Raw genomic sequence first — 14509 nt, 5'->3', positions numbered from 1 at the left:
TTTCGTTCTTCCCTCCCCAGCAGACTGTTTCCTCAGTAGACATTGTAACGTCTGCAGGCGTAGTCTTATTGGTCACAACGGCCGTCATTCAGAACGACAGGCTCGGTAATAGAGGCCTGCGCACTTTTTCTACGGCGCGTGCAGTTTGTTTGTACGCGCTGGTTGGCTTGTCTCTGGTAATGACGTCAGCGCGGGAAGTGTATGACTTTGGGTAGAGAGCGAGGTGAGCCGAAGAGGTTGGACGAGAAATCACGCCGAGCTTGAAAGGGAAAGCAAGACGCATGCGCCTCTTGGGGTAGATTGGGCAACATTGGGGAGGGGAGTGAAAACTCTTGTCATCCGATTGGTCCAGATGCTGTTACGTGTCAGAGATTAGGGTAGGATGCCTGCCGAAAGTCTCAGTTCCTGTCCTGAGAACCAGTTTCTGTACTATGCATCTGACGAAGAGAACGTGATTCTCGAAAGCTTATGCTACAATAAAATTGGTTAGTCTTAAAGGTGCTACTGACTCTTTTTGATTTTGCTACTACAGACTAACACGGCTAACTCCTCTGGATCTATGTCCTGAGAATTGTAGCACAGCCTCTAGAATGCCGGCGGATTGGCTACCTGCGGTTGGGGGCGGGGCCGCGGCTCCCGGGCTGCCTCAGGAGTCTGGGTTCGATCCGTGACGTCAGGGTAGGAATTCCTGCGCTGCCTGAGGACGTGGCTTTGGTGCCAGGCTTCCAGCGGCGAGCGAAACCGGTGAGTCGCGGCGCGCTTCAGATCTGGGGGGCTGGGGCGGGGGACGGAATTGTGGCGCCCGTCACCCTGGTGGCGACTCTCCTTCCACTCTGATCCGGGGCTTCCGCTGCGATTTCGAAGGTGATCCCCGCTTAGCCGGCAATCGCTCGCTTCCTTTTCAGGCTCCGGGAGCTCTTCTTCCTTTTAGAGAGCAAAGAGATACAACTTCCCCCCCAGAGGCCGTATAGGAAAGTAACCGTGCCTGGGGACTGGGGCGAGCACATGGCCAGGTGAGAGCTGGGAATGCATATCCGCCCCTGGATTACCTGCTCACTTTCCTTCCTAGTGTTGAAATCTCTTTACAGGCTAGCCGTGTCTCTTCTGAGAAGAGGAGATTGGAAGAACGCCGCTCATCAGAGCCTTGGAGGCTTCTGTGAAAAGATGTTGTCCACCTAGCTCCAGGAAGCTGTTAATTCGTAGCAACACCAGCAGTGCTGTCAAACAGTTTAAGATTGGCTAGTGGCCAGGAAAGTTTAAGAATAAAGTTAAATTCTCCTTCAGTTGTAAAGCAGAGCAGAATAGTAGCTTCAGAGGAGGACTGGAATATGAATTCAAGTCCCAAATGCATTTATTTGGTTAGTGGTGGGAGGAATGCTATGCTTTTTTTAAAAAGGGGGAAAATAGCCCATACTCAGTGGAACAGATCTGGACAACAGCTTTAAAATGGAGTAGGTTTGTTGTTTACTGCAACAATTGTTGTAGGTATCATCCTGCTTTCTCTCTTTGTAATTCCACACTCTGCACTGTTTACCATATATTTGAGTGGCTTTCTTTACTGAGTCAAGCCATCTAGTTTTAGGTCTTCTCCTACTGCCTTCCACTTTTCCTAGCATTATTGACTTTTCAAGAGAATCTTGTCTTCTCATGATGTGACCAAAGTACGATAGCCTCCGTATGATAGCCTCAGTTTTGTCATTTTAGCTTCTAGGGAGAATTCAAGCTTGATTTGATCTAGTACCCACTTATTTGTCTTTTTGGCTGTCCATGGTATCTGCAAAATTCTCCTCCAGCACCACATTTCAAATGAATCAATTTTCTTCCTCTCAGCTTTCTGCACTGTCTAACTTTCACATCCATACATAGTAATGGGGAATACCATAGTTTGGATTATCTTGATATTGGTTCCCAGAGAGGCATCTTTAAGGATCTTCTCTTACTCCCTCACAGCTACTCTTCCAAGTCTTAATCTTCTTCTGATTTCTTCATTGCAGTCCCCCTTTTGGTTGATGATTGAGCTAAATAGAAAATCTTGAACAATTTCAGTGTCGTCATTGTCATCTCTAAAATTGTGTGACTCCTTATTAGTCATTCCTTTTGTCTTCTTAATGTTCAGCTGTAATCCTTCTTTGGTGCTTTCTCTTTTAACCTTCATCAGTAGCTGTTTCAAGTCTTCACTATTTTTCTGCCAGTAACGTGGTGTCATCTGCATATCTCAAACTGTTAATGTTCCTCCCACCAATTTTCACTCCACCTTCTTCTAGATCTAATCCAGCTTTCCTTATGATATACTTTGCATAGAGGTTGGCCAGGTGGGGAGATAATATGCATCCTTGTCAGACACCCTTGCCAATTGGAAACCATTCTGTTTCCCCATATTTATGTCCTGACAGTAGCCTCTTGTCCAGAGTACAGGTTGCGCATCAAAACAATAAAATGTTGTGGCACCCCCATTTCTTTTAAGACTCTCCATAGTTTTTCATGATCCACACAGTCAAAAGCTTTGCTGTAATCTATAAAATGCAGGCTGAGTCTCAGGGTGGACTTGAATAAAGTAAATAAATAAATACAATAGTTGTAAATTTTAGGTAGGTGTATTGATCTACGGAAAAAACCCAAAACCAGTGGCAGTGTAATATCTATTTACTAAGACTAATCAAAATAACAAGAACAAAATTTCAGCTTCCCTAGCACTTTTAATCAGGCTGAATGTTAGGTATGACAAAGGAGGCAGGAAGAGTTCGGGGCATGTTGCAAGAGCCCAAAAGATTGCAACTTCCTTAAAGTGGAGATCCAAAACTGTTGCAGACTTACAGTGAAATCCTAAACAGAGTTACACCAGTCGAAACCTATTGAAATCAATTGACTTAGAATGGAGTAACATTGCTTAGGATTTCACTGTTAGATTTCATGGTTCTGGGTGAAAATCAGACACTGATTTTCCACAGATTCCTAGGGTGAAGTAGTCTCCAGTTGATAAAGTAAAAAACAGAAATCCATCAGAACCATTTCTAGTAATATCAGGAACACACATGTCTCTGTAAGTTGAGAGTATTATGTGTGCTTACACAAAACTATGTAGCTAATTAGCAGTGCAATCCTAAGCATGTTTACTCAGAAATAATTAGATTTGTCCTTTTCAAAACTTCTCACTGCACACAGCATGACTGTCTTTCCAGGATGTCAGGAGTATTTGAATGTCGGTTTCTCTGGTTACTGTACTGGCAATGAGCTGAGGCTGACTGCCAAACTAACCACTTGTATCTGTCTGTCTTTCTGTTCCAGGTTCTGTGTTTCCTGCCTGTGTCCAGCGTCTTGGCATTTCACTGTACCTTTAGTGAGTTTTTGTCCTCGTCAGCGCCTGGCACTGTTGGGCCTCTTGTTGGGAACTTGTTTTGTGCTGCTTGCAACCACTGCAAATCTATGGCGTTGGAGGGCTTTTGGCTCTCAGGACAGGCAGTTTGAAAGGTGGGTGAGTGGGATGTGTGTCTGGTGTAGGGTTGCTAACTCCAGCTTGGGAAGTTCCTTGAGATGTTGCCTGAGAATTCTAGGATATGGGGAGTCTGCCCTTCAAAGCTGTCATTTGCTCCAAGGAAACTGATCTGGTTGCAATTCCAGGGGAACTCCAGGCCATGCCTAGAAGTTGGCAACCCTAGTCTGGCATGAAACGAACTTTAGAAACCTGCTAAGTTGGGTCCAAGAGAAGGTATTAGCCCAGTTTGCAGAGACTGAATACAAGGATGTTTCCTGGAAAGGGTGGCAGACCATCCAACTGGCAAGGGTGTTTTTTTTGCTGGAGTAGGTAAGTCAGTGCAGCTATTTGTCAGTGTATCGTGTGCAACCTTCCAGTTAAAACTGCTAGGGAGTAAACTGATTTCAGATGCTAATTTAGGGTCTCTCAAAGTATAACGGTCAGGCTGGAAATGATGGCTTCTCTTTGAAGCTAGAATTTCACTCACTGTGCTAACAAGGGTCATCAAATACACTTCCTTTGTAAGAGTAAAGTGTCTAGACTTGTAGAGTTTCAAATATGAAAATGTGTCATTAAGATAAAGGAAAGGTAAACATTTCATAAGGAATGGTGTTTTGCATTTGACAGCCTCTTCAAACAAGTGAATTCCAGATCAAAGTATAGGTTGATAATTTCATTAAATTTCTGTTTCCTAGAAGCAAGTCACTGAATACAAAGTTAATTTAACTTGTCATTATGGAGGCAGGCTGGATTCTGGTTGGACTTGTATCAAAATGGTTTTCTCTGGCAGCATGTTAAATGTTTTGTTTACATAACTTTTTGAGAATACTAATTGTGCATCCAGATCAAAAGTGCTCATGAACGATGTATAATTTATTCAGTTAGTGTTAATGATACAGACTGTTAACTAGAGGGGACTTTCTTCCCTGGGACTAACTAGAGCTGTGCCTAGGATATGACTTCAATGGCTATTCTAGAACTGAAAATCCTTAGATCTATCTGATATTTCTCTCTGTTCTGAGGGCCTGGCTCTGGGTATGTGGAATTATCTGATCCTCCCATGTGGTAGCCTTCCGTCACTTTGCATCCCTTCCATTGTTTTCTCTCTCATGAATGCTGCTTAGCAGAAGTAAAACAAAGGAGAATATATCAGGTTATGACCCAGCTATTGTAATAGGACTTTTTGGTCCCAGCAGGCTTGTCTTCTCCTTTCTGGTGGACAAGATGCAGTGGCCTTTTACATCCCATGGCTCTTACGTCTGTGGGAAATCCAACTGGAATATTTGGGGCAATAGTTTCTTAGATGCGTTTCCTATATGATACTCTGGGTTACATGTGCTACAGATAAACTTCAGAATCTGTTCTAGGGACACAAGCGCTGCTGGAATGGCACTTGCTGGATAATGGAATGCCCAGGTACGTTGTGCCGTCATCTCCAAACGCCAGGGCTGTTGGCAGTTAGCCATCAGATCTCTGTTTTGTTCCAGATGAGCTTTGGGAAGTCCACAGAACTGTGCTGAGCAACTGTGAATTTTATTCTGTACAAGCTGGGGGATCAGGATCAATAAGAACTGGCTAAGGGCTCTGCAGAATCCACTAAATCAGTTAGTTTTCTTGCCTGCAAAAGGAGGTGGAGTGGCCTCCCAGCCCTTCTCTGATTATGCTGACTAGGCAACCCAGAGGGTGAACTGCCCATCTTGGCTTCAGCTCCCTGAGCCCCAGGAGGAGTGCCTAGGGCCTCAGAGAATCCAAAGAGCTTTCATTCTACATCTGCTAGTGGTACTGGGAGCCTCCACAGGGACAAGCTGCATACGCCTGCTCTGCATTTCCTGCAGCAATCATGAAGGAGCAATACAGGTATTTTCCATTCCTGTGGTTGGTGCACTCATGCAAAAATGGGCTGCCTCTGAAAGCCTAAGGCAGACCATGTACAGAGTGCAGAGGATTCATTCTCATGTTCCTTAGGGGCACAGGACTGTGCTCTGTGCTCTGCAGTCCGTTGGAAAAGCATTGCCTCGAGTCCTCGCAGAAAGAGGTGCTGACAGGGAGCGCCAATTGTGACTGGCAGAAACAGGAAGAGGCCTGCGGCAGGAAACCTGAAGCCATCCAGAACAGTGTTTTGGAAGAGAGTAGAGACCGTGATTCTGAAAGAGGAGTTATAAAGTTGGGACCTGCAGGTTGCGGTCCTGTTGAGCCAGTGTAGTCTAGTGGTTAAAGTGTTGAACTAGGAGCTGTAATACCCAGTTTTTAATCTCTGCTTTGCCTTGGGCCTATCACACATTCTCAGCCTAACCTATTTCACAGAGTTGTTATGAGGAAAAAATTGAGAAGGGGAAAATGTTGTAAGTCACTTTGAGTCCCCAGTAAGGAGATAAATGGAGTATCAATGAGGTAAATATATAATAAATATTGGGTTTGACAGCTCATAAAAAACTGGGGATTAAATCCTGTAGCAGGAAGACCTCTCTTAGCAAGGCTGGGTGCTGTATGCTTGCTAATAAATTCACAGAACAGGTTTCTTTGGCCATACCCATTCAAACTGGTGCCTGTTTCACAGCTGAGACCATTATGCTGCCTGAGTATCTCCTTTTTATCTTAGGGATGTCTGGAGCCATATGGAAGCTTTTCTGGAATACTGGCACTGACTTTTATGCTTGTTGGTCTTTCCAAGCATACAAAGGCACCTTCTTTCTGTTTTGCAGGTACTTGGCACGATTCCAAGACCTGGAGGCAACTGACACAGAGAATGCAGCTCTGAATTACGGGGTTGTTGTCGATTGTGGGAGCAGCGGATCCCGAGTCTTCGTGTATTTTTGGCCACCACACAATGGCAATCCCCATGATTTGCTGGACATCCGGCAGATGCGTGATCACAACAGCCAGCCTGTTGTCAAGAAGATCAAGCCAGGTTTGCTTCTTCCCTAATGCCTTTTGGGGGTCCTCTGGAAAGTCAGCAGGAGGGCTTGCGTTGTAGAATCCAGCATGTGGTGGTGGCTGCTCAGGCAATTCCCTCTCCTTGTGTAGGGATCTCAACACTAGCAACATCTCCAGACAAAGTCAATGATTACATGAGGCCATTGCTCAGCTTTGCTGCTGCCCACGTTCCCAGGACCAAGCACAAGGAGACCCCCCTCTACATCTTGTGTACAGCTGGAATGAGGCTGCTGCCTGACTGGTGAGTGATCCTGGGCCTGAACAGGGTAGGCTTGGGAGAAATTAACTCTGGACTGTTAAGAGGCAGGCAGTGCTTGTAATGTGGGCTGAGAAAAAGAACTGAGAAGCCCGAAGAAGCAGGATTGCTTAGTTCTGTTCCCACATTTAGTCCTTTCCCATAGATCAGTGGCACCTTCATTTATTATGGGGGCGTAAGAATTAAACCAACTGACTGGCTATCAGGGAGACTGAAAAAGGAAGGGGTGGCAAACCCCGTTATAGCCAGGTATGCTAGGAGGGACAAGCCCACGGGGAATACAATGAAACAATGCTTCACAAAGTATTAAATTTTTAAAGTGCCAGTGCTATATAATTCATACATTCATACATATTTGTGCAACTCTTTCAGGAACAAGAATAAATACATCATATAAGAAGTGTATTCATAAATATTGCAACATGTCCCAGTGTAATAAAGTCAGTACAAATTCAAATCCTTGCATTGGTCTCTTTCCTTCTTTCTTGTAACCTTTCCATGCAAAGAGCAACCACAGAGGTGGGATGGGTGTAAAAATCCTCCTCAGGCCCGATCTGGGGCTGGCTTAGAAACCACAGATTCCATGTCCTCTTCTACAGGAGCACTGCCTCTGGTTACATATGCTTGGAGATTCTCACATTACATCAACCGGATAGGGCGGCCGTCTATCTGGTTGATGTAATGTGAAAATGGCGTGTCCTGGAATAGGCGGCCGCCCTATCTGGTTGATGTAATGTGAGAATCTCCAAGCATATGTAACCAGAGGCAGTGCTCCTGTAGAAGAGGACACGAAATCTGTGGTTTCTAAGCTGGCCCCAGATCGGGCCTGAGGAGGATTTTTACATCCATCCCACCTCTGCGGTTGCTCTTTGCATGGAAAGGTTACAAGAAAGAAGGAAAGAGACCAATGCAAGGATTTGAATTTGTACTGACTTTATTACACCGGGACATGTTGCAATATTTATGAATGCACTTCTTGTATGATGTATTTATTCTTGTTCCTGAGAAAGTTGCACAAATATGTATGAAAGTATGAATTATATAGCACTGGCACTTTAAAAATTTAATACTTTGTGAAGCATTGTTTCATTGTACTCCCCGTGGGCTTGTCCATCCTAGCATACCTGGCTAGCAGGGAGGGCTGCTTGAGAGGTATGACTTGTGTATTTCTGGGTTTGAAGAGACTGAGGAGGATTGGATTCTCACTCTGGGAGATGACAGGTTTTCAAAGTGGGGGGGGGGAGTCTGTTATGTGGTCATCTAAAAGGCTGTGGGGAGAGCGGGTTTAACTATCTCCACCTTCTCTGTGGTGAAAACATAGCATTTGCTTATACCTATTTGCAGGCAGCAGACAGCAATCCTGGAGGACTTGGTAAGGGACGTGCCCTTGGAATTTGACTTCCTCTTCTCCGAGTCGCATGCAGAAGTGATCTCAGGGAAGCAAGAAGGTGGGAGTTAAGCTGAGAAGTCTTGGCCATTCAATCCTGGGGAGCTTGGTTAAGCTGGGGAGGAGGAGGCAAAGCTGTGTGGTGCACAGCCCAAACCAGGAGGGCCTGCCAACTGGTGCCTGGAAGCAAGGATGCACCATGCTGACACTTGACAGCTGTACATTGTGGGAGGGGAAAGCTGTACTCTTGTGCCCTGGTTTACTTACAACAACTAACTGTTGATGGTGCCTGTTACCAGGAGGTGTTTCATCCCCTCAAGGAAAGGCCACTGCTGTTGCACGGTTAATTTCCTAGAGACCTAATGTTGCCTGTGGCTTTCTTTGCTTCACTTCAGGTGTCTATGCTTGGATAGGAATCAACTTTGTCCTGGGGAGATTTGACCATAAAGAAGGTGAGCCTATAAGAAAGGACTGTGGGCTGGAGATCCTTATGGGCAGACAGCAGCTTTCTTTTTGGTGATCCTGCTATTAGGGGAGGAAATAGCCTGGCTTAATTCCCAGCCGGAATGGGGATCTGGATTTCCTCTCTCTCCTCTTCTGGGGTCCTTCCCTGTCCCCGATTTTCAGCAAGTGTGCATGTGGGTGAAAGTGTTTTGAATTCCCACCTCCCCCCGTTTTCAGAATACATCCTAGATGAAGAAGGCAAGTATGATTCTTCTCTCACTCACTCTCTCTCTCTCACACACTGTATGTTCTTTTTCCTGAGACACGGTAACACTCTTCTTTTTTCTGGAACTGTAGAGGAAGATGCACTGGTTTCTGTGACCTTGGCTGGCCAGGAAGAGCCTCTATTGAGAAAAAGGACTGTTGGGATCCTAGACATGGGAGGTGCCTCTCTACAAATTGCATATGAAGTGCCTAGTACTGCCACCTTCTCTTCTCCACAGCAGGTTGGGCCCTACTGCTTCTCATCTTGGGAACATAAGAACTAACCTACTGGATCACACAGGAACCCATCTAGTCCACCATCCTGTTTCCCACAATGGCCAGAAGCAGGGAAAAATAGCTCCAAATCTCCCTGTTTTCCCAGCGTCTGGAACTGAGAGTTACTTTTTGCAAGTACTTCCTTTTGCCTGTCCTAAAACTAGTGCTCATCAGTTTAATTGAGGCTCCTTGAGTTCTAGTATTTCAGTAGGAGAATATTTCCGTCTCCACACTAGGCACTTTCCCCATCTCTACAATATCTTTTTTGAGATGGGGGCTGGGGGGAATAATCAGAATTGTACACAGTACTCTAAATTCAGTCACACCAGATACCTAGACAAGGCCATATCCTGGCTGTTTATTTTAAGTCCCTTTCTGAATAGCCCCTACAGTAGAATTTGCCTTTTTTCACAACTACTTCACACACAATTACTATTTTCATTGAGATCTACCATGATCCCAAAGATCTTTTTTCCTGGTGATTCATCGCCAGCTTAGACCCCATCGTAAGATTTTTGCCCCATATGCATCACTTCAAATTAAACCTCATTTGCCATTCACCCAGCTCAGAGAGATCCTTTTAGATCTTTTCACAATCATGTTTAGATTTGTACCATCCTGAATAATTTTGTGTCAGCTGCAAATTTGGCCCCTTGACTGGCCTGTAATGTGTTGGATCCCTTTTTAAAATTGATGTTATATTAGCTGCTTTTCAGTACTCTACCAGGGAGTCAATTTTAGTGACAAGTTTTATTTACATTTGCGTTCTTTAACACTACTCAACTGTACACTGTCTGGATCTGATGACTTGTTAAGATTTTGTCATTTAGTCCTAGAACATCATCTCTACTTGACTGAGTTCTTCAGTCTCCGAAACACCATTTTGACATGAATAGCCTCCCTACTTCTTCCACAGCATGAGTGCCACAAATAATGAATGCTTCTTCCCACCCCACACCCAGGAGGAAGCAGCCAAGAGCCTTCTTGCTGATTTCAACCTCGGCTGTGATGCACAACACACAAAGCATGTATACCGGGTCTATGTCAACACCTTCCTGGGCTTTGGGGGCAACTTTGCTCGGCAACGCTATGAGCAATTGGTACTGAATCAGACCAGCACCCGCAATAGGTATTTCTGTCTTTATACACTCGGATAGAACAAAGTCTGTCCAATTGCTTCTTGGTGTGCCCAGCACTGAGAGCCTGCTCTTATTCTCCTTGCTGTATAAATTCCATGTGGAAACTTTAATGGCAGAAGGCAGAGAGAAAATGGTAGCAGTGCTGATATGGCAACAGAATATCTGGCCCACGGGACTGGGACAACAGCATCTCACCAAGCAGACCAAGGCCCATGCAGATAGAGATGACACAGTGATGTGAGGAAAGCGTCCCACCCCTTCATCTTCACTTACTGCTGCCACCCTGCCTCTTTCCCTCCCATCCCCTGCTATGATCAGGAAGAATTCTTTGTTCTGTTGGGAAAAGATAGGTCATTGTTGACATGCCTTCTATTGTGAAAAGCTGCTAATGTCAAACTAGGCAATGGGCTGGGGGTGGCTGCAGGAAACGATGGCCCTTTTTAGAGCCTTAGCTGAATTTTTAATATAGGCAGTAAACTGGATGGAGTTAGCTAATTCTTCATGCTCATTTTGGCAGCATTGTAAGTGGCTAGTGGCTCTTTTTTAAAAAAATGCCACTCAGTGTTTATATTGTTATGGAAATCTGTCTCCTCCTGAAGACAGCTGGTTAAGCCCTTAGGGAAGACCACTGGTTCAGAGAATAAAGCTGTAGACCGTGGTATGCCCATGGGGTCTAGCTGGCTGCATGGAGTGGTGAATTCACTGGGAGGCTTTTGTAGTGCACTCTGCCCATAAGATCTCTCATTTTAATCCCTGCCAATACAAATGTGCTGTGACTTCAGCACCCACTTTCATTTCCTCCCAAGTGCCCAAGAGCAAATCACATCTAGACAGCAACCTAACTGCAAACAGGGGATGGTGTCCTCTGAATGGCTAGCATATGCTCATCTGCATAAACTCAATGACTTCATCTGCTAAGGCCATGCTAGTAGTGGGGAAGAAGAGGACAAGTATGTCACACATTGTTACTGGGAAGAGATGAGTTAGGCTGAATGATGAGGGTGGTGGGAGATGATGGTAGCCTAGCTTTCATACCTTTGCCTGTTTAGGGGGTATGCAGAGAAAAATGGGGATTCTGTCTCTCTCGTTACAGGTTACAGGGTGGTCAGAGTGGGACAAATTCTGAGATGCCGGTCTTGGATCCTTGCCTCCCTGTAGGTCTGGAGGATGTTGTGGAACAAGGGGGCCAGACTTTGCATATCAGGGGCCAGGGAGATTGGCAGGCCTGCGCAGAGCAGCTTCTCCCCCTGCTAGCTGGAGATAATAGTACCAAGACCTCACTAAAGAACACCTACCAGGCACCTATTCACTTTGAGAACAGTGAATTCTATGGGTTTTCTGAATTCTATTACTGCACAGAAGATGTGCTGCGTCTGGGAGGACCATATCATGCACCCACCTTCACACGCGCTGCTCAGGTGAATGTGATTGGGGGGCAGGAAGGGACTCACAGAGTCACCCTTATCTGGGCATGTTTACTACTATGTATGGATTCTATGCTGATCTCCCTCTATTGTCATCTTCCAGGATTATTGCAGTCTGAGCTGGTCAGTACTAACACAGAGGTTCCGAGACAAGCTATACTCATCGCATGCAGACCTGCATCGTGTCAAGTAAGAAGCCAACCTTTTCTTTTCCGCTTGAGGAACTTGAGATGGAAAACATCACTTTACACTTTCTCCATCATGCCTTAGTGTGGGGTGAGAGCCTGGTTAGCCCCAGACCAGCATCTTTGTAATGGAACCTGTATGCTTTGTTTGCAGGTACCAGTGCTTTAAGTCAGCTTGGATGCACCAAGTCCTCCACGGAGGGTTCCGTTTCCCCAGGGATTATTCTGGCCTGCACACAGTCCAGTTAGTATATGACCGTGAGGTACAGTGGACACTGGGAGCCATTCTTTACAAGACACGTTTCTTGCCACTCAGGTAATGCGAAACTGCCTATTAGACCCTTCTAAGTAATTTGTGGAATACAAGATAAACTAGGTTGCAGCTGTGCAAGAGTTCACACCACAAATGTTTGCTTGCATCTTCTTAAGAGGGTCAGCCATGCATGTTAAGAACCATGTCTTATTGTTGAGTAGCGGGAGTGGGGGTGGGGCACTACACAGAAACATTCTGAAAGGAGAAGACTGTGAGCTTGGCCTTATTTCAAAGAAACTCAATTTGATACAGAAGATGGGTGCTATAGTGAGCTTTCCCACTTTTGATGAACATCTGTTCCTTACTATTGAAATCCCTGCATTGTCCTCCTTTTGATTTGAACTTTCAAACTTTACCCACCCATTTTTCAAGTGTCCTTTACTTTTATGTTCAAGATGTTTCAAGATACTAGGTTTCCATTTGTGCAGTGAATCTGTAGAAGTATGGGATCTGTACAGCCAGGGATGGAGGGAAGCCTCAATGTTCTCATCCTCATCAGTATTGTAAGGAGGACAAAAGAAACTTGTAGACATTTCCTCAATTGTCCCTGTTTCACCTCTAGCTAATGACAACGCCCCACCCCCCCAGTCCTCTCTCCACTGCCCTGTATCTTCCCCTTGTCCATCTGCTGTCCCCTTTCCTCAGTTCACCCTCCTCACCACTGAGAGAGAGACTGGCTGTGGGCTCCTTCCAGCCCAAACATAACCTGTGCTATGTGCCCACCTTCTCTGCCTGTTGACTTAACCCACTACACTCTAGCAGTGCCCATTGATTTTTTCGGACTGCTGAGCTCTAGACTGGTTACAGGCTCTCTTCTAGCCCAAATACTGTGGCCTTCAATGCCCACTACCAGAAGCTGTTGCCACCTTATCTTCGGGTAGCCCTCACACCCACCAATGCATCTGGGGGTTGCTAGCGAACTTCTAAGGTGAGGAATGATCTTGTGATGGCATGTAACAAGATCTCTTTCGTTTATGTTTATGGGGAATTGTAAATCCCTGTTGACCCCCCCCCCCCACCCTTCGGATTTTTCTGCAAACCTGATGATTCACCCAGGTTTGCACAAAACTCAGACATCTCAGTACACGGCCCCATTCTGCTTATGTCTATTTGCATTTTGGCCATGTTCAGAATTAGATCAAGTGTATGCTTTCCCACAAAGAGACTGCATCTGTGAGATGACGCTTGTTAGGGGTTTTGGCTTTTTCCCCCGACAATCTCTATTCCATTAAAAATATTAGTTGCTCAGCAGCGTAAGTTTAAAGGAAGCAAAGATCCTCACCATAGGGGGAAAATCCATGCTGACTGTCCCTCCTTCTGTTTTCAGGGATATCCACCACGAGGGCATCCGCCCACCTCACAGTTCATGGTTGCGTCTTTCCTTTGTCTACAATCATTATCTCTTCTTCGCATGCATTCTTGTGGTGATGCTAGCGATTGGACTCTACCTCCTCCGCCTGCGCCATATCCACCGGCAGCAGTTGCACTCTGCATCACTGGACCTGCTGTGGCTGGCAGAAGTGGTGCCACTGCCAAGCCAGGAACCAGGCTCTTGATGCTGGAACTATCACTCAGTGACTGCTCAGTGGATTTTATAGGCCCAAAAGCTGTGACAGTTTAGTGCTTTACTCCAGAACTGTGCAGGGCTCTAGGCTAAACCCAGGCCATGTCTGACTTGCCCCTGCAGAAAAAAACAGCCCCACGATCACTGTGGACTCCAAGCTTTCCCCTGGGCTTAAAAGCCGCAGCCAGCACAGAATAAATTGGAAGTACTAAGAAGCAAGAGGGCGGGGAGCAAATTGCCACAGTGGCAGATCTGTAAGTGACCAAAGAGAACTTGAATCTCTCAGGAAAAAGAAAGACCTTGTATAGGCAAGATCCTGGTCCTATTTTTCAGGACCAAATATTTTCTCCAGTAGGGCACCTCTTATAAGCAAACACTGGTGCTTCAACTCTGAGCCTAGGCCTCTGTGCCCCTCAACGTTATGTTAGTCCTCTTTATAGGAAAATCAAGAGAAGAGGTCAGGCAAATTTCTCAGGGGACCACAAAGGCCCTTTTCAGAAAAGGGCTTTAGTTGCTGCTATTTTCTGCCTCCTCCTCTTACAGTACTAGTTGGAGCCCAACTTGCATGTAAATTAAGCATGTCTTGCTGCTGTTTTCCAGCTAATTTTAGTTCTTCCTTAAATTCTGCAGCAGCCCACTTAAGACCTTGAAATATTTCACACCATTCAAGTTGTTTTAAAATTAACATCTAGCCCTCAGAATCAATTATGGGCTAGTTACATAATTTGTTTTAATACTTGAACTATGACAGTCCTAATCACAGTAGCAATAAACTATTCTAAGCTCTGTAGTCAAGAGTTTCTTCATGCCAGCTGTGGCTGATGCCCAATATAAATCACCACCAATTCAGA

At 45.4% G+C, this 14509-nt stretch overlaps 1 protein-coding gene across 1 annotated transcript; it reads left to right on the top strand.

The window, feature by feature from the left end:
* Nucleotides 1-126: 126 nt before the first annotated feature.
* ENTPD7 (ectonucleoside triphosphate diphosphohydrolase 7) lies at nt 127-14448 on the top strand. Its single transcript, XM_054983058.1, has 14 exons — nt 127-223; nt 533-744; nt 906-1013; nt 3286-3468; nt 6175-6380; nt 6497-6647; nt 8007-8110; nt 8445-8501; nt 8851-8999; nt 9996-10162; nt 11266-11590; nt 11700-11785; nt 11936-12097; nt 13422-14448. Exons 3-14 carry the CDS (start codon nt 1006-1008, stop codon nt 13648-13650), a joined length of 1827 nt encoding a protein of 608 aa, XP_054839033.1. The 5' UTR covers nt 127-223; nt 533-744; nt 906-1005; the 3' UTR covers nt 13651-14448.
* The last annotated feature ends 61 nt before the right edge of the window (nt 14449-14509 follow it).

This window comes from Eublepharis macularius, chromosome 6 (assembly GCF_028583425.1).
Source record: "Eublepharis macularius isolate TG4126 chromosome 6, MPM_Emac_v1.0, whole genome shotgun sequence".
Taxonomy (NCBI): Eukaryota; Metazoa; Chordata; class Lepidosauria; order Squamata; family Eublepharidae; genus Eublepharis; species Eublepharis macularius.
The sequence above is the reverse complement of the archived record's forward strand: the minus strand, read 5'-3'. Positions and strand labels throughout refer to the sequence as shown.